General features: G+C 37.1%; 1 protein-coding gene across 1 annotated transcript; it reads right to left on the minus strand.

Moving 5' to 3' along the window:
• Positions 1–356: 356 nt before the first annotated feature.
• On the minus strand, positions 357–27,603 carry LOC146002575 (uncharacterized). Its single transcript, XM_083140515.1, has 2 exons — positions 27,499–27,603; positions 357–2,617 (listed from the first exon to the last, which is right to left on the minus strand). Exon 2 carries the CDS (start codon positions 2,613–2,615, stop codon positions 1,005–1,007), a length of 1,611 nt encoding a protein of 536 aa, XP_082996641.1. The 5' UTR covers positions 2,616–2,617; positions 27,499–27,603; the 3' UTR covers positions 357–1,004.
• Positions 27,604–27,839: the final 236 nt, after the last annotated feature.

A 27,839-nucleotide genomic window follows, 5' to 3' on the forward strand; every position in this document is an offset into this window, starting at 1 on the left:
ATGATAGCTCCAGAAATAAACAAGACACAAAATAAGATTACATCATTACAAGAAATATGCTGGCAAGGTTTTGGTAAAATAAAAATTGTTGGTATTGCTGCTACAACCATTTTTGTCTTCTTCTTTTTCTAAGAGAACCAAACCCAACTAGCCTAACCTAACCAGCACAGATTATTTACCACACCAAACAGCTACCAGCCAATGGGAATGCTTGAAAAAGTTGTAGCAGCAACCACTACCACTAAAAAAGGAGCACACACAGAGTTAACTACAGAATTTATCCACCCATTGGCATAAACAGCTTTATTTGTCACCCTTTTTCCTTTATTTTATTTTTTACAATAATATGTGTCAGAGTTCTGAAAACAATTTTACATACATTTCAAAGATATGCAATTTCCTATAATATAATTACGATAACACTTTTTAAACCCTATTATAAAAGTAAACAAACAGTTTTTCAAGCAACAATTCAGTCAGTTTTAAACTTTATTACCACTGTAATGTGATTATATTGTAAAGCTGTGAAGAAAGCTCTGGTGATGGACCCAAAACTCTGTATTAAATTGATTGATTGATTTCATCCACTAAATCACACATGGTACAATGACATGGGACAGATGAAAAAAGCCATATAATACACACATTAATAAACACTGTATTTTACAGCTAATAATTCAGTCACTGTGAATGATTTAAACACTAAACACGTACCAAAAATTCAAGGAAAAGAAAATATCCAATAAACATATTTTTAAAATCTTTTAAAACTTATGGTATCACTTTCGCACAGTAACTTTTACTTCATATTATACAAGGAGTAAATAAGAACTATAAATATATTACATTTTTCTGGTGTCTTACATGACTAATTGTATGCATGCAATAATTCCTCTGCCTCTCTAGCTGTATCAGTACCAAAGGTTTTCTTAAAAATGCTGCAAATACAGGTAAGGCAGACTCAACCTTTAGCGATTCTGTTATCACTGCGGTTCGTCCGTGGGCTAGAGGAACATCAGCTTACCTACCACATTAATGGAAGGAAAATGGGAAACCAAATAAGTAAGTTCTTCTTTTGTGTTTACTAACCCCGAATTATCAATCAACAACTTCAAATTTGGTAACTTGACTTCTTCACAGAATCTTTGAACGAAATCTTTTGGTTTTTGCAAAATTTTATGAACTTTCACTTTTTCTGTATTTGGCGTACACTCTAAAATCCTGACTAGAGTTTCAAACGATACTACATCAAGATAAATTGATTCAAGGTTTTCATGTTTCCAACAACCTTTCATGTCATGCAATTCCAGCTCCTTTGGCCAGATGGTATCTCCGAGTGATAAGTGAAAAGCACGCAGTGATGGATATTCTGACATTAGGTGATGGAGATTGAAGGGAACGTGACCTTGGAAAACAGTGATCTTTAAATATGTCATGCTTTCCTTAAGCTGTGGTGACAGGTCGCAAATTCTGTGTACTTCATTTTCACCCTCAACAATTAAGGATTGGAGATCATTGAAGCTGTTGCGATGAACTTTAGACAAGTTACCGTATTCCAAGGACTGGAGCTGTGGACACATCCAATTGATCAAGGCATGAGTTTCTTTTGACATCGAAGACATGGTAATTGAAGTCAGACTCAATTGTGGGAGTTCTTCAATGTGTCTACCAAACCGAACGAGGTCAGAATGAATCGCCTCAAAGAATTCCTGCATATCCCATTTTCCGAATGTCTCCAAGCCAGGAATCAACTCTAATATCATCATGATGAATTCTATAGGTACTCTTACTGTCGTGGTACTGTTTCTTATCACCAGTATCTTCAATGTATCACACAGAGGACTACGCTTCCACTGGTAACCTTCCGAGGTATGTCCTGCAGGGACAAGATTCTCCAATGGCAGGACAATGTTCCTGTACTTCCACATACTACTCTGGCAAACTGCATCCTCAGATTTTGATCCTGGTTCAACTCTTATCATGCTCTGTATGAGAAAATTGAGTCCTTGCTTCACCCACAAAAAATAACTAACATCGAGAAATTTAAGTCTGGTACACCTGAGCCCAATTGTCTTCAGTATTGTATTATCACATGTAGACCTCAGGGACAATGCAACCAGGTTCTCTGCTATTACCAATATGTTTGTTAACTGATGATTGTCTCCTGGATTATGTACAAACCACTCATAAAATGAAAGACTCCTTAGGGAATTACCTTCATTGGACAAAAGTTTCAGCAACCTGTCACGATGCCTCTGCTGGTAATAAATCGGAACTTCAATGTTAACCATCGTCACCCCTTTGGAAAATAGCAATTCCAATCCAAAGAGACTAACTGGATAACTCTCTGTGTCCTCTATTCCACCATCATCTCTCATGCAGAGCTCTGCTTGAAGAGAGGTACGTATGTCCGCTGGCAGCTCCAAAAAGTAGGCCCTCAGTTTACAAATTTCTGCTTCTAAGTTGTCCATGTCCATGCTGACCTTTCTGTGAGCTGATTTCACCATGGCCTTGATTCTGTTGAGACATATTCTCTGCAAGGAAGTCAGCTTGGGAAGAACAGAATATGACTGAGGATGCCACGGTAGTTTCTTGAGATCATAGTTCTTCGCCATTCCTACAAAATTATATGTCTATTAGAATTTAATCTCAGCACCAACTACTATCAGCAGAACATTTATTTTTTTAACATCTAGCTTTCAAACTATTATATGAAGAAAAATTTATTTTAATAAAAAAAATATAAAGTTAGTGCATAACATCTGTGCACATTATTCGTTCTTACATGAAATATGAATATAATTTTGAAAAAAATTAATTTGAACTTCAGAATCATAGTTTTTTAAAAAATGTAAATATTAATATAGAATAAAATTTTTGGAAATTTTTTTTTTTTACGAAAGGACAGACCGGTCATTTTCACAATGTTAAGTTTACTGCACGGTTTCCATGTTCTGTGCCTTTTAATACATTCCAGGGCTATTCAAATGAAAACCTTAAAAATGCAATAAAATTCTGAAAAGTTGTACAATTGATTTGTAAGTTGGCAGGAGTTATCCCTGTGGTTGAAAGAATAGCCAACAGGTGCAACATGATGCTGCAACACCGAAGAAGGAAGCAGCATCAGTGCTAAGATGGCTGCCCCATTGTCGACATGCACTGGAATAGAGCAGTGATCTGCGATGCGTTTTTTGAGTAGTGAAGGTGATAAACCAGTTGAAATTCATTGCAGGATTGAAAGTGCAGTATAGGGATTCGTGTAAGTCCCTGCAGCAAGTGTATGAGTGGTGTGGAAAGTTTAAAAGCAGCGAAACTTCTGTGGAGGGTGACCGGGACAGGCACACCTTGTACTAACGAACAAAAACATTTGCTGCAGTGGAAGAGCTTGTGCAGGGAAACAGGCATATTACTGTGAAGGAAATAGCCGCCATTTGCAACGATCCTGCGAGATCGTTACAAGGCTATACAGTTTCCTTTTTCTTGTCATTGTTGAGAATCCCATTGCGTAATCTTATCTATTCTGTTATCACTTCTGCATATGATTTCACTGCAATGCATGGTAGACAACAAAGTTCTACCATATATAACTAGGGAGTGTTGCTGTTATAATAGTTCAGTGTTATCACATATAAATGGCACTCAATGATAATCAGCACATTCATAGTTCACGAGAATCCACTAGAGGCGCTGCGACAGGGCCATAGCTCAGTCAGTCTGTGTTGGCTCTTCAGCGACTCAAGGTCGAGCCCTGCTCCCGCAAATAGCCCAGCCTAGTAAAGCACATGAGTGCTCAGGGAAAAAGCCTTCTACAGTGTGGCCTACTCTGGTAGAACGGAAACTAGAGATAGCAATATCCCTCGGCCTACTAGGTAGATTATACGCATTGTATCGGGCGCAATCTCCTACAGTGTGGCCTAACTGTAGAGCAGAAACACACTTGTGCAGCCTACAGGTAGAACGAATATGCATTGTATCAGGTTACAGTTAGATTGGCGAGTTGTGTTACTGTTTTACTACTAGTAGAACGGAAACTAAGGGTATACATATTCTTCAGCCTACTAGTAGATTATACATCTCACAACAGCCGTTGCAAAAGTGGCTTATCTTTTGGCCTACTCTGGTATAACGGAGACGAGAGATAGCAATATCCCTCAGCCTACCAGGTAGATTATATGAAAGATTGTAACGGCCTTGTGAGTGATCAGAAGTATGACGCATTTATGTTGAACTGGTGGTTCACGACCAACTTGTGTGAAAACTCTTGGGAGAGAGAGAAAAATATGGAATAATGGAAATGTTATGGGATATAGACATTGAAATGAAAGTAACAATTTGTAAGTTATATGTTAATAAATTTTTCAATGTTTAATGTGATTCATATTGATAAAACTAAATATTGTGTTCAAGAGTATTGGTTTCTTTGAATAGAGGAAGGAAAAAATTAAAATGTGTTTGTAGTGTGTTATTTTGTGAAAGTAGCATAAATTGTTATCCTGCACGCATAGGAGTTGTGTAACTTAAGTTGTCGTAGTACCTTACCTTACAAAAAATGCTGAGAAGTCTGATTGAGGGATGTTAGCAAACTTAGTACTATTTACACATAAGTCAGTGGGTGCATGTCAAGATGACATTCATCGTTTATTAGCTAAAAGTGATTAAGCAGTTCATTAATTACTGCAGTTAGCTTATATTAATTTTAAAAAATAAAGGAGTAAAGTTAAATAAGCTAGAAAGATTATCAGCTTTATGAAATTCATATTATTATTTAGTATTGTTCTTCTATTGGTAGGAAGGTAGGAAATAATTTTTTTTCGAAAGACGAAAAAAACTGAAAATTTTTATACGAAAGGTTCAGAAATTGTAAAAAGTCATGATTGGCTATTGGGAAAGTATGCAGAAAGTTATCATCATTCGCCGTTCCATGCCTCTGATTAGGTCGGCATAGAAGTCAACCCTCTCCATTTTTTCCTGGTCTTCCACCACTCCTCTCTTTACATGGTGTTCCAATCTTGTCCTCTTCTCCTAAGACTCTCCACCGACATCTTGGTCTCCCCTTTGGCCTTACTCCCATTCCTTGTGCATTGTAAGCTCTTACTGGTAGTCTATCTGCAACCATCCTCTTCATGTGTCCGAACAATCTCATGTGTGCCTGATCTATGCTGTCCTGAAGCTTCACCACCCACACTGTCTGTCGGATCTCCTTATTCCTTATTCTATCCCTTCTAGTCTTCCTCAATATACTCCTTTAAAATTTCATCTCCACTGCCTGCAACTTTCTTTTGTCTCTCTCTCTTTGTCAAAGTCTCTGCTCCATATGTAATTAATATTACCTTCTTGCATTTCTACATCTCTGTTCCACATTAATTTTTGAATGCATTCATAGAGTCTTAACTACTTTGTCCTCTTCTGTTTACCTCCTCATCTATTATTCCACTTCCAGTAAGTGTCAGGGGAAAAAAATGTAATATTCACTCACATAAGTAGTTAAATCAATTAATACTATTTAACGTATTTATATCCTTTAATAGTGAGTAACACGCACAAATCTAAAATATGCTAAATGTTAATGGTGCCTCTTTACTACAATGTTTGATATGCCTTGGTCAATTCCTGGATTCTACACAAACTGCTTCACAGGATAGAATCTTTGGACCTACTGAAATTCTGACATTCTGTAACAGTACCTTACTTAAAACTAGGATATTTCTCAAGAAAACAACCTAGATGTCCACTAGCTTCTTCAGGTACAACACGAACTCAATGGAATACGACATCTAATTGCTTGTCGCAGCAAGCGAAGATAAGAGAAACTTCGCGGAAGGCAGACGTGTGTCAGCGAGCTCCGAAGTGCAGTGAAGCATGACAAGATGGGGAATTCTCTTGTGCAATGGTGTTGTGCCATAGGATTGTGGAATGCAGGAGGTAAGAAATGGTCGGTGTTAGTGATGAACGTGCAGAACAGCTCAAATGCAACCAGCATGTTTTTCGTGGGCATTGTCGTTGTGATTGCCTTAATTATCTCTGGTGTCGAACAAAATCCTGGACCTTACACAATGGAGGACATTGCGACAAAATTGGATTCTATTAACAACAAGCTTGACAAGGTGACTGAAACAACAGCAATGGCCCAGATCGATATTAAGCGGCTAATAACAGAAATAAAAGGCCTCAAAAATGAAAATAAGGAATTTTGAAATCTAAACTCCAGTTCTGCGAACTTAAATTGGATGACTTTGAAAACCGGTCAAGAAGGGACAATTTAATTTTCCGCGGTTTTAGTGAAACGTCCGGAGAATCTTGGGACTGTTCTGAGTGACTCGTGAGAGACACTTTATGGAACATTCTGGAGATCGACATGTCTGACTACGACATAGCGAGGGCGCACAAACTAGGATCGGGACATAACAGACCCATCATTGTAAAGTTTTCAAATTACAAATTAAAAGAAACCGTTCTTGCTCGTGCACGCTTCTTTCGTGGAACAGGTATGTGCGTCTCCGGCGACTACTCAAGACGTGTTCGCGATATCCGCAGCGAGTTGTGGAAATACATGGAGGAAGCCAGAGAAAACAATCTCCATGCAACACTGATGTACGACAAACTACACATTGAAGGTAAAATATATACATTGAGCGATCTGGATGCTAACGGACTGCTGGCTGTGACCATGGAAGAGGTGCACCAAAACATAGAAGTGAATCCAAACGCTTTACCTACTGTGGAGTGTAGCGAAGTGCCTTCTTCTTTGAGTGGAACGAAGGAACCTCTACGCTCCGATCATCCATCCACCCACACCCCTCGATCGCCCAAGGAACCGTCGACGTCGAAGGCCCCGACCAGCTCTGAACTCCCCGTCTTCTCCTCCCGACCCCCTCAAGAACCAGGGTACAGAAATAGAAAATCCTACAGCGAGGTGACCAACGACCCCAAAACAAGATCATCAATGAGGAACGGAAGTTCGAAGCCCACGACGGCGACAACGAGCAGCACATCGAAGCCTCCCCCTCCCAGAAATGTAAACGGTCACCAACCCCCGAGGTGCTCCCAAAGGACCCCGACTGCCAGGAACCAGAAAAGCAGGTAGGATCTGTGGAATCCGGAGAAGGAAGGCATCGCGTAGCTACGTAGTGAGGTAAGATTAGAAAGTGACGTCATCTCTACACACTCCCAAGGAAGTAATGCTCATAACTATTTGACGTTCTATTATCAAAATGTTCGCAGTTTGAGAAACAAGAGTAGGCCTTTTTATGAGAACGTACTGAGCCGCAATCTGGATGTAGTGTGTGTTAATGAAATGTGGTTAACGTCGTCTCACCTGAGTTCCGAATACTTTGATTCCCGGTACACTGTGTACAGATGTGATCGAAGCCATGACCTTAGTGGCAAAGTGAGTGGAGGTGGTGCACTTGTGGCTGTAAAAACTGACCATTCGTCCCATTTGGTAGGAGAACCGATGCAACAGACTGACTACATCTTAGTTAAAGTATTGCTTAACAAGAAATTTCCTACCTATATTGGTGTTGTGTACTTCCCCCCCAAATCAACTAAGGCATTATATGACAAATTTTATGACCAGGAGACAAAATACTATTCTGTGGTGACTTTAATTTACCAGAGATTACAAGTGTAGACACAGATTTATTAAGTGTGTCAAGATCTACAACTTTTTATGTCTTACCATGCTCTCAGGAATGCAAACAATATTCAAAATGTAAACAATAGGTTACTTGACCTTATATTAATGAATGTTAGTAATTTGATGTAAGCAGAGAGTTGCACCCTCTCCCACCGGAAGACACACATCACCCCTCAATAATAACTGAGATCCAATGCCTTTCCGTAAAATCAAATAAAAAGTCAAAACAAAACTTTTCCACCTACAACTTTAAGAAAGCCGACTATTCAAAACTCTACAGACTGGTATCACAAACGGATTGGACGCTAATAAATAGCGCCAATAACGTAAATTAAACTGTTGATATTTTCTACGGATTAATTTATGGCATATTTCATGAGTGCGTTCCCCTTAAAAAATTACAGAACTCAACATACCCTTGATGGTTTACGCCTGCTATAGTGAAAAAAATTAATGCTAAATCTTACCACAGTTTAAAATGGAAGAAAAGTATTACAAACAAAGAATACCATAGGGAAAAATTCCTTCTGCTCCGTGCACAGGTTAAGAAAGACATAACTGTAGCTCACACTAATTACATAAAACAGTCTGAAGACCAGATAAGTGCCGACCCTTCGCGATTCTTGTCCTATATCAAAAGTAATAAGTCCCATCAAAACTGCCAAGCTATTAAAATCTGCGCAGACATATTGACAGACAAAAATGATATCGCGAATGCCTTTGCAACTTACTTTCATTCTGTGTACGCAGCCGAAAGTGCTAAATATGAAGTAAATAATCTGAAAATATCAATTTCTAACGAACAACTTGGTATTTTCACTTTGCGCAACATCCGCGTTAAGTGAAGTAGAAGCTGCCATTAAGAATTTGAAATCCAAATCAACAACTGGCCCCGACAACATACCACCATATATAGTAAAAGGATGTTGCGATATTTTAAAATATCCCTTGCTGCAAATTTTTAACCTTTCCCTCGATACCAATATTTTCCCTTCAAGATGGAAAACATCGTCAGTCTATCCTATCCCCAAGCCTCACCAAAGATCAAGCTTAGAAAATTATAGACCGATAGCAATCCTTTCTAGTCTTGCTAAAATATTTGAACAAATCATTCACAAGAGGATGTTAGCACACGTCAATCCAGTTATCTCTCCTTATCAGCATGGATTTACTCCAAACAGGTCTACCGTAACAAACTTAGCTAACTTTACCCATTACGCATGCAATGTACTAGATAACACAGGACAAGTCGATGCAATATACACCGATTTTACTATGATATATTATTACAGAAAATTGCATCATTCAATATTTCACTTAATACTTTAAATTTCTTCGCTTCATATTTAGCCGATCGAACGTAAACTGTAATATACGGGAAAATCAAAAGTCGTCCCTTCACTCCACATTATGATGTTGCCCAAGGGTCCAATCTTGGACCGCTTTTGTTTTTATTACTTATCAACGACTTACCAAATTGCATACAAAATTCTCAAAAGTTGCTTTTCGCCGACGATCTTAAGCTTTTCCACGAAATAACTACCTCTGACGACTGCTTGAAACTACAGGAAGATATAGATACGAGTGATTTCTTGGTGTAAAAGTAACAAGTTGGATCTTAACCCAACAAAATGCAGCGTAGTCACTTACACAAAACGCAAAACTCCTTGTGTGTTTCCATACCGTATTAAAAATGTACAAATCGCGCGCAAAAATGAAATTAAAGACCTCGGAGTGACCTTCGACACCAAGCTCAAATTTAATAAGCATATTGAAACTGTTACTAACGACACTTTCAGAAACATTGGTTTTATAATCCGGTCACGCGAGACTTCACGAAAATAGAACCAGTGAAAATACTTTACTATTCCCTCGTACGGTCAAAACTAGAATATGCATCAGTAACCTGGAATCCCACTCAAATAGACTTAATTCATAAACTAGAACGTATTCAGTCAAAGTTTCTTAGATATCTCAGATTCAAAGCCTGTGGAGAATATCCAACATTCGATTCATACGATAATCTAGTCTGAGAGACCAACTTCAGCAAACTAGCACTCCGACGACAAGTAAATGACCTGCTCTTTCTGTATAAAGTAATTAAGGGTATAATAGGCGATTCCAACTTATTGTCAGCCGTATCGTTTAATGTTCCCAGTTCCAAAACATGCCCCAAGCACAAAATCTTTCATTGCCAGAGAGCGAAAACTTCAATTCTTTCTATCTCTCCAGTGTGGAGAGCGTGCAACTCTTTCAACACAATTTCATGTGTAAATAACACAATTGATATTTTTGCAATGAATTTATACAATTTTAAAAATACTATTACTGGAACACTGAATCAATTGTAGTAATATTATGTAATTAGAGCACTATAATTGGGCTCTGCCTGTTGAGCTCTCTCAATAAATAAACATGGAAAGCAGGGTTGTGATGCTAAATCACGTAATGCGATGTAATGCTCTGTATCCCTTACCATTCCACATAGAAAAGCAGAAGACCATTCTTCCATCCAATGTAATTATACAGGGTGATTCGTAATTCGACCTATTCCTGGAAAAGGGTAATACTAGAGCACATTTGCAACAAATTTGATCCTATGCACCGGAGGTCGGAAATCAATGGGTTTCGAGTTATTGCAGTTTGTAGATTTTCGTGACATATTCCGACTTGCGACCAAAAAACTACTAATTGTGAACAAACTACTACACCCTGGGCACTTAATCGACAAGTTGCTAACAGCTGACGAATGAGTGACTACTGGGAAAAAAAAAATCATGCCCAAAATTCCCATACCCACAGAAAGAAACAGTCATTGGAGCACACGTCATGAAGAAATTTGGAAATTATCGTTTATATCAAAGAGGATTACTAAAAAAAAATGATAACATACTTAGCGTAAAAATTACGGAAGAAACTTCCTCCTTTCATAAGCTCTCCAAAAAGATAGAAATGTTGTCAACTGGCACACGGGTTGGGGGAAAAATCTTAATAAAAAGTGGAGAAGGCCTCTTTTGCCTGCTTGCCTTATTATCCCAAGTAAACTCAGTACAGTTTTTACATTGTCTCGAGCATAATAGGGGCAAACTACTTTCTCTCATTATATTAAATTTATCCCGAAATACCCATGCAGGGTAGCTACAATCTTTTGATTATGAAATTCCCTGACATTTCCAGGTTGTCCAGTCCAAAAATGAAATTTTTCCAGACATGTTTATCATCATGATTTTTGCTTTTGAACATTGTGTTTTTCAATTAAATATATAATCTTCATATTTAGTGCTCGTGCAACTTACTCACGTTGAATAAGTTAGTATACAATAAAATGTAGATACTTAAAGGTATCTATGTTAGTGAGTATTGATTTTAACGAAAACTATGTTTCAGGATTCCACTGATCCTTTCATCAGGTTACCAAACTAGGCCAGTGTAAGTACACCTTAGCCACGTCAGATATGACAAGGACTTGGGAATTTATAGTAGGTGGAAAGGAATAAAAAGGAAAGGCGTGGTCTCTCGTAAAATGCCGGAAGTCCTTCAGTTGATGTCCCCGCCCCCTACCTTTCCTCTTTTGTATTCAGTGAGCTATGTCATATCAAGTTCCAATTCTCTAATCTCTTGGGCCCTGCTAATTACGTTCAGAGTGACCCGGAAACTGACCTTTTCTTTATTTGATCCCCATCGCGTAAACATCTTGATCCACAGGTCATCAACATTCCCATCTTCTCTGTTTAACTTATTACTCCTATCTTTGCAGACAGATGCTGCTTCGTAAACATTCCAACTTATCAATTTATCAATCCTGACGCGGCTAAGGTGCAGTTACACTGGTCTAGTTTGGTAACCTGATGAAGGGATCAGTGGAATCCTGAAACGTAGTTTTCGTTAAAATCAATACTCACTAACATTAAGTACCTTTAAGTACCTAGATTTTATTGTATATTAAATATATAATCCGTTAATTATTATAAATATTCACTTTCACAACTATTTTTCTTAGCAAATTTAATTCTACATGCACAGAAACATGTGAAAATTGAAAGAATAAAATGTAAAATTACAATCGTGATCAATGTATTGAGTGCTACCATCACGTGCATCTAGCCTTCAGGCTAAGGTAACAGAGGTATATTATTTCACCATAACACAATATAAAAACAACAGAAAAAGTTCATAAAGAACATAATCTTCATAAAACATACATATTTTTTTTCATTTTCTAGCGGATTTATAGTGTCACAGAAAATGCTACTTTTTTGCTACCGTTTCTATAAGTACACAACGTCCAGAGAAATTTTTGTTGCATATAGGTATTCTATAAGAAATGCCAACAAGACTAAGATCTTTGAAACAATAGATGATACCCTCATCTTCACCAACTTTTCTGATAATTATGATCATATTGTCAATGTACTTTAGTTATCAATCAGATATATGGACTGCAAGTTTTACTTTTAATATTAGTTCTAAAATCTAGTATTATAAAAGTGAAAATTTATTACAGAAATTCGAAGGAAACATAATTTTGCACAAGGCTAAGAATCATAAGAACAAAAGAAATAAGTTTCTGAACTGAATATTTTTTGGGAGTGAAATCACAAGAACCGAATCCAGAAGTGGACGTGAACTGCTTGTTCAACTTTTTCTCTCACAGACTCCAAAATGCATGTAAATTCCAGACGATCTGCAAAATTCCCTGACATTTCCCTGTTTTCCAGATTTGCCAGACATGTAGCAACCCTATCATTAATAAAGTACACAAAGTACAGTAAATATCCACTTGGAGGCAGCACCTTACTCAGTTTGATAATTGAAAATGTTGTCAGAGGCCGTTTCTAAGAATATGCTTTCTTCATTAGTAAATTCTATAGTAGCAGGACCAGTGATGTTGATTTAGCTGTTGTGCAACAATGGTGTGAATTATGACCACACAACCCCCCACTAATCCTACAAGACAATGTGCAATGTGTAGCAGAGTGGGAGATGTCAAAAGCAAGAAGGTTCACCACATATCATTTTACTATTGCCCAGATTGCAGAGTCCCCTTATGTATAGCTTCATGCTTCAGAGTCTATTACACTTTGCCTAATATCTAATAATTTCAGAATCAGAACTGCATTTTGAAAAATTATAAAAAAAATATGTACAACATTTAAAGTTTAGATGATATGTTTACGTTTATTCATCTTAGCCCGAATATACTTGGGATTATAAAATTTGTATACATCTATTATATAGTGTGCGAATTAACGGGGGGGGGGGGTATGCTGGGGATTCTCCACCACAAACAAATAATTTTATTCCGTGCAAAAGAAAATTAGTATCCCTGCCAGGCATGTTTATATGGATTCAAAGCATATAGTAGGGCTATACTATTTCCTAACTATGTAACAAACACAATTGAAAAATCATTTGTGTCTATTAATGGTCCAATCATCAAAAATTTTCCCGCCAAAAATTTGATCAATCGAGTTGGTGTTTTCTACAAACAAGCTGAAATAAAATTCCCCGACTTTTCCAGGATTTCCAGGACAAAATTTACATTTTTCCCTGACAAATCCGTGTTCTTGCAAATGGAAATAAGAAAGTCATGCAGATCCAGGTATGTATTGTATTAAAAAAAAAGGTAAAGTGTTCCCCTGTGCTTAGCACCACGCCATGAAGGCGTATAGGGGGTGTGGGGGTAACGCCCCACACTTTCTTGATCCGGTCGTGAGTGGGGGTGATGTGATCAGCATCACGCCCCTGACCGCCTTTACCCCCCAGGGTTTCCCCCAGGTACCCATGTTATTCGACGCTGGGTAGGCGCCGGGGCCGCTTCCACCGTTAGAAAAGTTCCCGGATTTGAACCGGCCGGGGATCGAACCCGGGACCTTTAGCATGGTAGTCAGACGCGTTACCGACTGAGCCACCGCGGCCACTTTAATGTATTGTATTAAGTACTCATATTAGCTTCCAAGAAATTTACTTCATTTCCCTATGATTTGCATTCAAACTGCAAATTGTGAATTTTGAAAATTATTACAATTCACAAGCTAGGAAAGGATTACGGGATTTTTTGATACGCAGTTTTGAATATTTGATTATTTTTAAAATTATGACTAAATGAGATTAGAGTGAAATGTGATTGATGAAGAAAGAAATTTTGTAATTTATCAATCTCCTTAGCCTTCCTCGTTATTATATGTTAATTTTTCCACTGAGGTTTGGAACCCTCTGCTTACAAGAACCATGAGTGCAGACTTATTTTTTGATGCATAAACCTACTTCTCTTTTATCTATGAAGCAAACAACTTAACTGTTGCACATAAGTGAAACAATTGATTCGTACAAAACAAAGTGTCATATTTCCTTCATTATCAATGGGATGTCTCCTTCAGTACCAACATTCACAGTATATCCAAGTGATAGTATCAAAGTATTTTCGTGATAGTTTAATATTGATAGATTGATTTCGTGTTTTAAGTCCACTTTATGCACAGTAAGGCTAATCGGTACTGGAAATACAGCTTAAAGTGGGATCCGAATCACTATGAGCCTCCACCGAGTATCGAACCTGGGACTCCTTGATTACAAGGTGACGACACTACCACAGCGCCATTGCGAAGGCCCGATAGTTTAATACGTTGGAATCAATTTTTGAGGAAGTTATTTTTCAATATTTCTAGTTCGAAAATGCCGATGTTAAGACTCCCATGGCGGTAGGTGAGCACTCTATCTCCGCTGAAATTGCACCACTTCTCGTGACAAATACTGATGATGCGGCTCCGTGTTACGGTAGATACACACTCAATCTCCTGTCACAACCCCACCACTTTGCTCTGTGATGCAAATTGTTCTGGTAGAAGTTGAAAAAATCATGGGAAATATGTGATTTAATGTGGCTGTTGGAATTATTCCATGTTCAACATGCATTATACTTTTCTCTTGGATAAAATGTTGGAAAACTTGCACGTTCCATGTGCACAATTATGGCATATTTTATTTTTTTAAGCTTAAAAAAGACAAGGATGTTGGATTTCATGATATTTTTCGGTATTTTTTGTTGCTAAAGCATATTTTTTTAATTCGTGAGAAATACTAACAAATCACATTTTATGCCAAATTTGTGTTATTTCGCTATTTTGAACGGGTGAAAAATGTGTCCAGACATCACTGCACATTCATAAACACTACTTCGCAACAATTAACATTTTTCACTGTTATCACATTTCAGAAAAATCAATGTCCCTACTAATTGGAACTTACTTTCTGGATGCCCCTCATATAAATCAGTAGATGAAAAGTGAAAATTTAGCAGGGCTGGCAGAGAAATAATTCGACAATTATATTAAAATATTTATGTATTCAAAAACTTCAATCAAGACAAAATTCCCTGACTTTTTTTGACCTCTCAAATTCCCTTACTTTTCCCGGTTTTCCAGGTCTGTTTCCACCCTGGTCCACTTTAAGCACAGTAAGGCTAATCGCAGTGACGTGCGGTGACGTCGACAGTTGGGGTAGCAATGAGTGGCGTGCCCAATGGGTCATAATCCCCCCCCCCCCTTTAGGACCCAGTATTCCTAAAAGAAGAACGTCAAATACAGGAAAAATTGCAAAATTAGGAATGACTACAAAAAATTGTACACATAACTTCCACCCACTTTCGAAAATCAAAAACGATTTGATTTGACTACTGATGCCGGTTTTGAATCTCTGCTTGGCAATGGGTGATCTTTGTATGTCCCTTGCCCTTCATCAATTTAATCATATTGTCTTCGCAATTAGCCAAATATGGCGGAAAGCAAAGTAAAATAAACCAAATCAAACAATGAATCAATTAATGATTTGATTTGATTCGCTTTTTTATACATTTGGCTAATTGCGAAGATGATACGACAAAATTAATGAAGGGACAAACACAAAGAACACCCACGTCCAGGTAGGGGTTCGAACCAGGAACTCCTGGTATTGTAGCACACTGTGGCAACCACTCCCCCACGGTTGGTTGATTTGACGTCGTTTTAAGTCCACTTTGTACACAGAAAGGCTAATCGGGACTAGACCTATAGTTTAATGTGGGATCCGAACCACTATATGCCTCCACCGGGTACAGATCCGGGACCACTTGCACTCCCCTACGGAGGTCGGCCGACGACAAACATGTGAAGAAGGCGCTAACCATTCGGATACGTGGGTATCGGTAAAGCAAACTGCATTTTTCCTGAGTAGTAATTTTCAATTGAATTTTTGAAATACCATCTTTATATATGATTAACGTTTTTTCAAAAATTTTGCATTGCTTGATTTCCATAATTTCCCCATCTCACTATCTAGTTACTGAAGGATCCGGGCTCGAGCCCTGGCCTTTGCATGAGTGTTTATTTGCAACCACTCTTCAACTGTAATTTAATTAACGTTCATCGTCATGGCTGAAATTAGGTAAAGCAATGGAAGAGAGAAGAAAATATGAAGAATTTCCTCCCAGTGCATTTGCAGGGCACTGTGAAATCAGGAGCCTAGAATTCTCTGTTTATGATTGTCCCTCACGACTTTCCAAGCTCTTATATTATCTAGATTGTAGATTATAGATGTCTGCGTAATTTATTTAATTAGTATCTGAATAATTCAGATATCCAGATAACTAACTGACATACGAGTATATGAATATATTCCGCCTAACAGCTACGTTTCTTTAGCTGCATCGCTATTTTGGGGAGAAACATGCCTCGATTGCTGCACCACTGGTAAAAAGTGCCTCATTTGCATCACCCTCGGAACAAATCCTGTGGATCTTCCTGGTGTAAGAGACACCAAAATGTCATTAATTGCTGTGTAAGACACAACTTGCAGTGCAAAAACGAGCAATGGATTTTCCACTGCACTGACAAGGGAATAGTGCCAGCAATAAATGGCTCAGTACGTTAACAGCATTGATCATCGTCAGTATATAGGATCTCACCAGCAAGAAATTATTTTTACAAGAATAATAGAGTTTCTGGAATTACAATTATTTTGGGATAGTATTTTGTTCACAAATTTTAAAATTACAATACGTTTAGAACACTCAGGTTTACACGACAGTTTGCTCAATATTTTTTTTCATATTGCAAAAAGTATGTACGAGTTATTGACTTTCCTGCAGAAACGACAATTTTCTTTAGTTAATATACATAGTTTTCAAATTTATGTATTTCTCCTACTTTTGCGTCCCTTTTCTGTAACTTTTGCTAATCATGACATCATCATCATCATCCTTCGCTGTTTCCTGCCTCTGGCTGGTTCGGCATAGAAGTCAAGCCTCTCCATTTTTTCCTGGTCTTTCACCACTCCTCTCTTTTCAAGGTGATCCAATCTTGTCCTCTTCTCCTAACACTCTCCACTATCTGCTCTTTCCACCGACATCTTGGTCTCCCCCTTGGCCTTATTCCCACTCCTTGTGCATTGTAAGCTCTTACTGGTAGTCTTTCTGCATCCATCCTCTTCATGTGTCCAAACCGCCACTCTGCTGTCAGTTTCGAAGGCTCCTTCTCCCTCTGGTCTGCAAAGGTTTGGAATGCTCTTCCCGATTATATTTCTTTTGCTACAACACCAAAAAACTTCAAAGAACAAGTCGTATTATTTTTATTGCAAAGACAACAATTGAGCATTAGCTCGTACGGTTAAGCAACAGGAATCAAGTAAAGTAAAACCATGTATTTTGCAAACACTTATCTGACACAACGAATATTTATTTCATCCTGTGTGCATGCTATTTTAGTATCGATTTGGAAATTGCGTATGTACATGTGTGTATGTGTGTGTGTGTGTTAATGTATCTGTCATTGTATTCTCTTATAATTTTATTATTTTTCATTTATGTCAAATTCATTCATGTTATGTTATCTGATTTCAGTATTATTCAGTATTATAAATGTATGTATTGTAACTTTTATTCACCAGAGTTAGGTGGTAAAGCAGCCCAGGGCTGAATCTCGCTCTGTAGTAAATAAAAAGACTTTTCAATTCAATTCAATTCAATCTGTGCCTGATCTATTCTGTCCTGAAGCTTCACTACACCCACTGTCTGTCGGATCTCCTCATTTCTTATTCTATCTCTTCTAGTCTTCCTCAAAAGACTCCTCAAAAATTTAATCTCCACTGCCTGCATATTTTCTTTGTCTCTCTATGTCATTGTCCAAGTCTCTGCTCCATACGTAATTATTGGCACATAGTATGTGTTATATATTACCTTCTTGCATTTCATAGGTACATCCCTGTTCCGTATTAATCTTCGAATGCTTTGATAGTCTACCACCCATTTGTCCTCTTCTGTTTACCTCCTCATCTATTCTTCCACTTCTCTCAATCAAGACAATGAGGATGAATGGTTTATTTAATTACTCTCTTATCTATAATCGCTTTCTGCCACTTTCGGCTAATTGTGAGAATGAGGAAGAATGATGAATGATGAGCAGTGCGGGAAATGGAGGAGCAGGAGGATCTCATCCTCCCAACTTGGCATCTTTCCTAGTTTTTGTTTTGAGTCCATTTTATGCATAGATAAGCTGATCGAGACTGGATCCTAACCACTATGTGCCTCCGCTGGGTATCAAACCTGGGGCCCTTTTGTAGTCAAAGGGCTTCAGGTACTTTTCATTCAAAATGATGACTTCATATCAGTCTATAAAAAATGAAATATTTATTCTCAAGAAAAATATGTTGATGTGAACATAAATATGTAATCCTACCAAATTTTATGTGTGTATAGTTGTAATAATTAATTTGGGTAACACCCTAATTGCAATATTCATATATCAAATTTTGAATTGATATGCCACTTGCATAGGTTTGGTATTCTCACAAACTATAGTAAAAATAAGTAACTGAAGTAACACTGCTATCAAAATTATGGAATGACTGGAATCATGATAATAAATAACAGAATATACCTACCAGTAGTAGGGGATTTTTTAATACCCATATGGTTTTCATTTTTTTATGCAGAAGTAGCGCAAAAAGTAGCGAAGTAGCGAGTAGCGAACAGGAGTAGCGTAGCGAGCTACTTTTAGGTAAATGTAGCTGTAGCTGTAGCGAAGCTACATTTTGGAAGAGTAGCTGTAGCTGTAGCGGAGCTACTTTTAAAATGTAGCGTTCTGATCACTGTCCATTTTTTATTGGAGGCCAAGAGATTAGTATATTTAAATAAAACACTACTAAAACGAGAGCAAGAGAGAGCGTGAGCAAATATTTGTTATTTAATCATTATATATTCCATATTTTTTTAAAAAGCATAAAATTTTGTCTGCACATAAGACGTTCCAATTGCATAAATGATAAAAGCACACCCCATATTATACATACATATTGTACAACATGTAAAAAGTAGTGTAAATACAGAGGACAGAAGTACTGCAGAAAAAATTCCCCTTAGTTCTTTAGAGGATTTACAGAGGAAGCGAAGGGAATCCAATCACCTATCTGTCCTATAGGAGATAGACTGGAGGACCTGAAAGCACGGGCTTTCAACCATTGGAGCGGGGGCGAGGGGGGCAAGGGAAGTAGAGGCAGAAATCTTACCTTTCCCTTCCAAAACCATTTTCTACCTGGAACTGTGAGGCGGAGAAAGAGCGAGCTAGGCCGCTGAACGCACCGAGGGACGAGAAGCGCATGAAAAAAAGTGTTGAATATGAACTGTGGCTTCAACAAAACAAATATTGTGATTTGAAAATAATTAGAGATTTGAGATTGATTGATTGATCTATCTCTGCTAGACTAGCTACTCCTCAGTGCACGTCACTGGCTAATCGGGACTGGACCTACAGTTTAAAGTGGGACCCGAACCACTATGTGCGTCCACCGGGTTTCCCTGACGAAAAGTATGAAGCCTTTTAGATTAAAAAAGTGCATCATTAACACATTGGGGTCTCACGACGGGCATAGCCCGCAGTGCTCTTAAAGTCAATGTGGACGAACGACGGGCATAGCCCGTCGTGCGGTATGCAATCGCTTTGCCGATTGAACGACGGGCTATGCTCGTACTTCGTCTCATGCGCGTGTTCATTGAAGCCCCTCTGTTGAAATTCCGACCGCTAGGTGATTCATGTGCTATTTTTATCTCGCACATGTGACTCTTTGTTGTCGGGTTGATGTACTGTGCATTGTTTAGAATGGTGTCATTAGATCCAGACTGCATAGAGGATTCTGCCTCAGAGTTTGAAGTTAGCGACGATTTTGATGATGCAGATAAATTTGAAGATTTGGAAGGTAGGTTATATTCGTAATAATTATTGTCGACAATATAAACAGTGTTGCAAACTCTAGTATTTTATGAATGAAGTGAGAAGAGGTAATTTTTTGGGGTATATTCATCTTACCTCTTACTTGATTCTCCTACATGCACTGATGTATTTTTAGTTTTTCCATTTATTATTTTGTATAGTGTATGTAAAATGAAAATGTATTTTATTTATTTAGTTTATTTATTTATTTATTTAATTTGTACAGATGACGCAGAACCAACTGATACATCGTCTGGTCCTGCAGCCACTTTTTCATACAAAAGATAATTACTTGTAATTTGTAATTATTTTTTGTTATGTGCACATAAGAAGTATTCTTATGCAAGATTCAAAAGATGTATTGATAATTTATGTAGTTAATTATTAAAATTTCCAGATTACGAACTTAAAATATCTCTATATTAACATTTGTTACAATGTTGTACTTTTTTCTTCTTCACAAAACATTGCTGAAAAAAATATTAAAAAACGTCTGAAAATGAAAATAAAATTTAACAAATTTTTGTTCATTGAAAAGAGGAAGTTTTGTAGATTTAAGAAATATGTGGTTTAATAAAAACAAATTAAAAATATTTTTCCTATGATTTTTTGAAAAACAACCAAAAACCGCAGACCAGAGGTAACAATGCTGTATTATGAGGCCAGACCCGAATGTGTTAAGCACCAAGCTGAGATAACAACATGCTGTTTTCCACATAGAGCACATATACTACGTGTATTAACCAGCAATTGGTCGCAGGTGAGCACCGCACTCACTTTCAATTTTAATGAAGTGCCATTTTAACAGTATTTAAAATATTGGGCTGTGGTGCTCTCTAGTTGACTTTTAGTGTTTCACGAGTGACATGATCGTATTTTTATGAAATGACGTAAACGGCATTATTAGTCACACCATTGTTGTGGAAATAGTGTTGTCAGAGTGAGCGCAGAGCTCACATGCAACCAATTATGTTATATATTTTTTATTTACATTTGCGCATTATTTAGTCAATAGGTCTATACTGTTTCTAGTGAGTTTTCGTCCCTATATATTCTTGTCGTGAATAGAAAATTCGAAAAGTGTCATAGTGATTTATATCATCAGATTTATGGAGATCGGATGGAACTACCTCAGGAACATGCACTTTTTGTTAACTGTGAGACTTGTTGGCTTTGAAGATGTATACTACGCTGTTTGAAAACAAATAAACAATTTGAAACAAAAATGTAATGAATAAGAAGGATTATAATAAACAGATCATTACAAGTACAAAAAAGAATTTAAAAAAAAAAAACGGTGAAATATGTCTGAAAAGCAAGGGTGAGCACCACGGCCACCCACGACCGACGGCGTGACTCGAGTGAGTGCGACCGATCACGGTTAAAGTGTTCACAAGAAACTTGTACGTAGGTTAAATGGACATACACTTTGAACTTGACAATAGTGTCAAGTTATCGGTGTTACTAGTTATCAAACTTTTGTGTAAGAGTTCTCAGAATGTAAATTTATAAAGGTTGTAATTTTAAATTAGGTGTAAATGTTATGATAAGATTTAATGAGCTAGGTTAGTGCAAATTTTCTAAGGTACTTAGAACTGAAAGGCAAAAACGTTTAGTGGCTGATTGGTTACATCATAAAAAAAAAAAATACACCCCAAAATTAAACCATAAATAACACATTGAATGACCCCCCCACCCCAAAGCAAAATGCTTAATTCGCACAGTGCATAGTTGCAAAAAAGCCGGATTTTTGGAATGGACAGTTTCTTTCTGATAAAAAGCTGGCTTTTTTGGGGGAAAAAATGGAAATTTTGGCTTTTCACCAATTGCAGCTAACCTATTTCACTTGAGTTACTGTTATGAGTTTTCAGGTTTGTAGTGACATATTTTAAGACTAGCTAAAAAAAATTACATCATGTAGCAGCCAAAAGACAGATACTTGCCAATCCCAGTGGACACATATTGCATACTGGTTAAGATACAATTTTAACCCAAGCGAACCGGGGAGTTGGGGGGTTCGCAGGTCCACCACCTCTATTTCTTTATATTTTTCAACTGTTTGAAAATAATAAATTACATTGTTTCCTAGGATATTCCCAATATTTCTTACTTTTGTTAATAAAAACATAAATGTAATGTAATTACGAGGCAAAATGCACTTGGTGGGCATATCATGCACCATCTTTGAATGTGTGTCATTCGAGACACTCATGCCAGTGACAGTATATGATTGGTTGGTTATGATTGTAATTATTATACTCAATAAACAAATACACTTCTGCAAACAAAAAATCATTAATAAAAATTATTATGGATTTTGTGAGCTTTAGTGAATGATAAAATATAGCCTATGTGAGAGACATGTAATAATTGGTTATTATTTTTATTAATTATACTAATTTTTGTAATTATTATAATTAATAAATAACTGCTTATGTAATCAGCAAAGGAAGCAGTGATTCAATAATAAAATGGTTTTTTGAATCTTAGTGATAAAATAAGTGTGGGTCTGTGTGTCGCCCCCCTGTATGTAAGTTTCTCATACGGCTAGGGTAAGCTAGTGTTAAAACTGAATGTGTAGTCCTGATGAGCACATCTGACCATGAAATGGACTTAAAACAAGCTCTTACATGTTTGTGTCTAAATTTAAATGTTGATGTCATAAAATATGAAACAAATGTTAATATCAAAACATTCGCCGTTTCGGGACAATTACAAAATCTTCACTGTTCGCAACACATATGCAGAAGTACATGTATTACGTGAATGTGTATATGCTATATATCCTGTTTAACGGAGCTTTCAGAAGCGACAACCCTTAGATATCTTTCGAACCGAAGCAACATAAGCTGCAAGAGTCTCTTGTCACTTGGTCTGTTCAGTTTCCTCAGGGAACTTTCAGACCGAAGCAACAAGTGACAGGTGCCACTTGGAAGCAGACCCTCAGTAATCCATTCAACCTTTTGAACCAAAGTGCGACAACAAACTAAAAATGTCACTTGCATGTTGCTCGGACTATACTATCTGCTTCAGTCTGCTGTTCTTGCATGCATGGTGAATGCTTTTCTTTATACTGAAGGAGACTGTGACGCTTGCCATGTGTGACTTCAGCCTGAAAGCTCCTTCAGTGCCACACATCGTTGATTGATTGATTTGGTGTTTTAAGTCCACTTTATGCACAGTAAGGCTAATCGGGACTGGGCCTACAGTTTTTAAAGTGGGATCCGAACCATTTAGTGCCTCCACCGGGTATCGAACCCGGGACCCCTTGATTACAAGGCGACGACGCTACCACTGCACCATCGGGGAGGCCCGCCACACATCGTGTTGCCTCGGTCTAGTTTCTTCATGTGTGGTGAATGCTTGCTTATAGATTGAAGGGGCACATTTCGCTTGTCACTTCAATGTTACACCCATACTGTAATGTGTTGCTTCGGTCTGAATGTTCTCTGTACTTAACAAGATTGTTAGTTACTTCATCAGAGATTAAGATTTAATTTTGCCTGTAAATTACAGAAAACAAATTGCAAGTACTGCCGGAAACAATTCTGGCATTTTGATAGAAGGTTCCTTTCATAATCATGAATTTGCCTCTGGAGTGGCATAAAGTAATGCTGTTGCCTTGTAATAAGAAGGGGTCTGAGGTTCAATCCTCAGTGGAGGCAAAATGCTTCAGATCTCCCATTTCAAACTGTAGGTACAGCCCAGATTTTTGATTTTTTTTTTTTTTTTTTTTTTTTTTTTTTTTTTTTTTTTTTTTTTAGCCAGTCTTATTTGCTTCTGCTTGTTTGCAAAAGGTCCTTGGCACCCAGGGCTTATGACTAATTTAAATCTAATTTTATATTTGATGCAAGTCTATACATAATTGAACTATGATTATACCATAGTTGATATATTAATATTAATTAAGGGTGCATATTAATTTCCATATATTGCAGCATGGACTCAAACATGGTCGTTCATTGAATTTTGACAGTTTTCGGGGTTAAATATCTCAGATGGGTCCTCTTCAAAAATTGTAAAATTTGGCACAAAGGAAGTCCTGCATGAACCTAACTCTCAGTAAAAATCTCAACTTTTAGATTCAACTCGTTTTGGTCAATATGATGAAACTTATGTGACCTAATTTCTGACATTTTAAAGTAAGGTTAAACTAACTACATCCCATACATTATTTTTTTAATTTTGGGTTAAATAAAGCCGCAGAAAATATACCAACATTAGGTTTTAATACTTGACTTACCAGAAATTGAAATTACAAGGTATGACAATTGAAAATCTGCAAAATCTCATTGCAAAAGGTTTGATTTATTAGGTATTAGGTACCCATGACCAGTTGGGGTTGTCAGCTCCAGTTTCCTATTCATTCTCTTTGTTAAATCAGGCAATTTTTTTTTCTTTCACTGAGTTCCTAAGTAAATTATCAGAAACTTCAGTTCATCACATATATTTTTTCTTGACCAAGTGGTAGCAATAAAATTAATGATTCTGAACTTTTCAATGTTAGTTTTTGCTAATTTACATTTTTCTTCTTATAATTTCCATTATATGATTATACTGGTCGTGCAAAGGATTGCCACACTTGGCATCCATTTCTTCAGTTCTAATTCTTTGTGAAAAGCAACTTTCCAGTTTCCTGTGAATAGTTTTTAGAGCAAGAGCACTTTATTGATTTTCTGCAATCAGCCTCCTCAGTTTTGAAACAGGAGATACATAAAAAACAGAACAGACTTCGTGCATTTCCTTTAGATTTTCTTGTGCTGGCACAAAGACATCATTTCCATTCTGGCATTTAAGTGAGTCACTTTCTCCAGATATGAAAATTTTACTCCAACATGTCAGACATATTGATTTAACTGGTATAAGGCTTACTTGATACTTTTTTGCCTTACCATATGATGCAAATTGATTTTAAAAATTCTTAACGCTTTCTTTAAGTGGTACCTCTGAAGATCACAAGATACTTTACCATATAAAAAACTATTTTCAATGGTATTTGCATATTGTCTCGAAGCCATCCACCTGTAGTCTTGACCTAAGGAGTGTTTTATCATTTTCACTGAGTTTGTTAAGATTAATTAGGTCTTTGGGAACCTTACTAAAAGTGTATTTATGACAGTCCTCTCCAGTTAAAAATTCTACAGAACACTCCATTTCCAGCCACAGATAACAAACTTGCACAAGTCACTACTCTCGGCACATTAAACAAAGGAAAAATGACAGCAGAGATTGTCCATGCACAGATCAATTCCAGGCTTGCCTCACATCCTATCAAAACATGTCTCTGAATCTTTTGCTGTGCATGACTCACATCTACTTCAATGAATGTCTTTTCTTGAAGAAAAAGAAAAAAAATGCATGGAAAATAAAGGAAACAAAAGTAATATATTCTAATGACGAATCTGAAGTTAAAATTTGTCGGAAACATCTAAAAATTGCAAAATAATTGCGAACCATTGACGCTAGCCCCACAAACCACTGACGTGTGGTTTGGTTAGGCAAACATAGTTAAAATTTGGTGTCCTGGTAGTATCAGGAATATATATATATTTCCTTGTGAAACAAAAAATTTCACGAAAATAGACAGTTTCCATTCCAAAAACTAACGCTTTATTTTCAATTATTTTGCAATTTCTACACGTGTCCGACAACTTTTAACTTCAGATTCGTGATTAGGAGGCCTCAATTAGTGAGTATGCCAAATTTGAAGAAAATCGGAGAGGGGTCCGGTGATCTTATGTCATTCCACTACGCATATACTCCACCGCTGATTTCAGGAAAAATGGTGTGTTCCGTGAAACATTGTTCGTCGGTCGTGCTACAAAAACTACGCATATATACCTATATTAAAAAAAATTCAATCTGATATTTTTTTCAAATTTCCAGACGTGACCCCCAGTTTTTACAACAGATTCGTGATTAGGAGGCCAAAATTAGTTAGCATACCGAAAATTAACAAAATTGGATACTTTCTCTATATTGTAAATTCGCTCAGTTCTCTTTTCCAAGAAAGCTGTCTTTTTTCCGACCACTTCCACTCTAATACTTAGTAACAAGCATACAATACAGAACAAAGAAACGTGGATCCAAATTTTTCCAAAACTTGTGACCGAATTTTGGAAGTTTAATTTGTAGGCAAGAGTTAAATAACAAGAAAGGGTAACAGTATGGTATAGTGAAAACACATTTCTTCAAATTTACAGGAGAAACTACTTACGGAACTGAGTTTCTGTAGACTTCTGGAAGCTCGTGGAAGTGTTTTCCCCCTTCGTTCAACTTATTCGGCCGGTAAATCATGTATTTTTCAACATTAATGTATCTCTGATGTACAATAGCTCTTTCCACCATTACCGTCGACTACGTGAATCAATGTTCAGTGCTTTCGATTATGTAACCCACTGTTAGTGTAGCAACCACGTGGTAATTTTACCAGATGACGTGTGAGCGAGGTTTTTTTTTTTTCAAATTTAATTTTCTAAGTTTGCCTAACCTAACTGAACCTAACCTTCCGTGAATGGTTTGTGGATCAATTTTCGCTTAAAAACCTTCTGTGAATAGTTAGTGTGGCATTTTTCCGTTAATAAGTTTAGAAACACTGCATATCAGCTGACGATAGACAACGATAGTCAAGATTTGCCCGCCATATAGTGTGTAACGAAAGAGAATTGGTACCAGTTTCATAGATCGGAGACACATTAAAATCACATATTTCGTGTTTCGCATGGTTCGTATTTACCAATTGTGTATTGTGGAACATATCTCAAGGTGCCACTATGCTTTGTACATGAAAACAAACGCAATTTTTCACATTGTGAGTACTTTTTTTTTAATTCCTTTCTTCGCTTCCAGAACACACATAATGGCAATCACATCTTGACTCACGTTGTGGGTATGCAATGTTTCAACCTTCTTCACCGAAAAATATCTACTATAGTGTTCGTAACCGGTGGAAATTATACATTATGCACAGGTAGCTGACGGATAATCCCACAAACCATTCACAGATAGCCCCAAGAACCATTCACGGATAGCCCCACAAACCATTTCTGATAAGGTTAGGTTAGGTTTGGTTACGTTAGGCAAGCATAGTAAAAAAAAAGGGGGGTTGAAACACTGACAGGGGCTTACGTCATGAAACGTATGCAGGATCCGGTTGTCGTAGGGCAAGCAAATGAAAGCAATGGCAATTGTGCATCGGTGAGATATTTCTCTTGAAAAATACATGATTTCCCGGTCAAATACATTCCACGATGAAAGAAAATACCTCGACGAACGTTGTAAACCTTGGAGAAGCTCATTTCCGTAAGTAGTTTCTTGTGTAAAATTGAAGAAATGTGTCTCCGATGTATGAAACTGTTACCAGAGAAGTTAGCAACAAACAATAAATACTTATAATGTGAAAAATTACGCTTTACGTTCAAAAATGTTCCGCTATGCATAAAAGGTAAGTACAAATGTAAATAATTAGGAAATAAACGAGTGAAATGTGTTTTCACTATACCATACTGGTACCGTGTTAAGTTTAAATTGATCTCGGTAATATTCGACTTCAATAATTAAGGTATTGGTATAGTTTCACCATGGTTTTACATCACACTCTCACCAAGTAAATTAATGTCTTACCTTGATCGAATTTTAACTCTTAAAGTTCCTTGATATCTTGAACTTTATCCCACTTTACGCACTGAATTGCAGTTGATGCACACTGCACATTTCTTTGGATCAGGTGTTCGCTAGGGTCTCACTTATCGCACAACACTTGAGCAACCTTGTGTTCTTACGTCACGGGAGGAATCTTTTTGATTTTAGGCTTTTTTTTTTAGATCTCTACGTTGTCAGGTTAGGGTAGCTAGGTTAGGTTCTCTTAGCCTAAATAATAATGTTTCATTGTATTTATGCTAATGGAAGCTAACCTAACAGGCCTAAACTAACCTCGTAATCGTTAGTCACCTGACGTCAGAACA

This window comes from Lepisma saccharinum, chromosome 18, assembly GCF_977018435.1.
Source record: "Lepisma saccharinum chromosome 18, izLepSacc3.1, whole genome shotgun sequence".
Classification (NCBI taxonomy): domain Eukaryota; kingdom Metazoa; phylum Arthropoda; class Insecta; order Zygentoma; family Lepismatidae; genus Lepisma; species Lepisma saccharinum.